The following is a 294-nucleotide window of genomic DNA, read 5'->3' as shown; positions in this document are numbered from 1 at the left end:
CAGGCAGCGGAGGGTTGTACTTCACGTGCAAAAGAAGATGGCCCGGGCCCAATTCACCGGTTTCATCGGCCTCCTCCACTTTGACGACCTCAACTTCTGCGAACCACGGCGCTTCCGTACATACGGCAAAGGAGAAAGGGTCTTCGAACGGCCCACTCCTCGTCTTGACACTCCACCCAAATTGTTTGTTCAGAGATGTACATGGTTCCTCTTCTGCACTAGCCATCGGTTTGTGCTTGGGAGAGGAAACACCTTCCTTTAACTCGCCTTTTTCTGTCGCATCTGGAGCAGGGA

At 53.4% G+C, this 294-nt stretch overlaps 1 protein-coding gene across 1 annotated transcript in view; it reads right to left on the bottom strand.

Annotated features, from left to right (window-relative positions):
- EMH_0043810 (uncharacterized protein) overlaps window positions 1-294 on the bottom strand; it is a gene marked incomplete at both ends in the record, with an annotated part of 2,961 nt that overhangs the window by 2,150 nt on the left and 517 nt on the right. The window contains 1 exon segment of the mRNA XM_013495892.1: window positions 3-294. Within this exon segment, the coding sequence (XP_013351346.1) occupies window positions 3-294 (292 nt within the window).

Source organism: Eimeria mitis, genomic scaffold (assembly GCF_000499745.2).
Source record: "Eimeria mitis Houghton genomic scaffold, Emh_scaff1803, whole genome shotgun sequence".
In the NCBI taxonomy this organism is placed as follows: domain Eukaryota; phylum Apicomplexa; class Conoidasida; order Eucoccidiorida; family Eimeriidae; genus Eimeria; species Eimeria mitis.
This window is presented reverse-complemented; position numbering and strand designations above follow the sequence as displayed.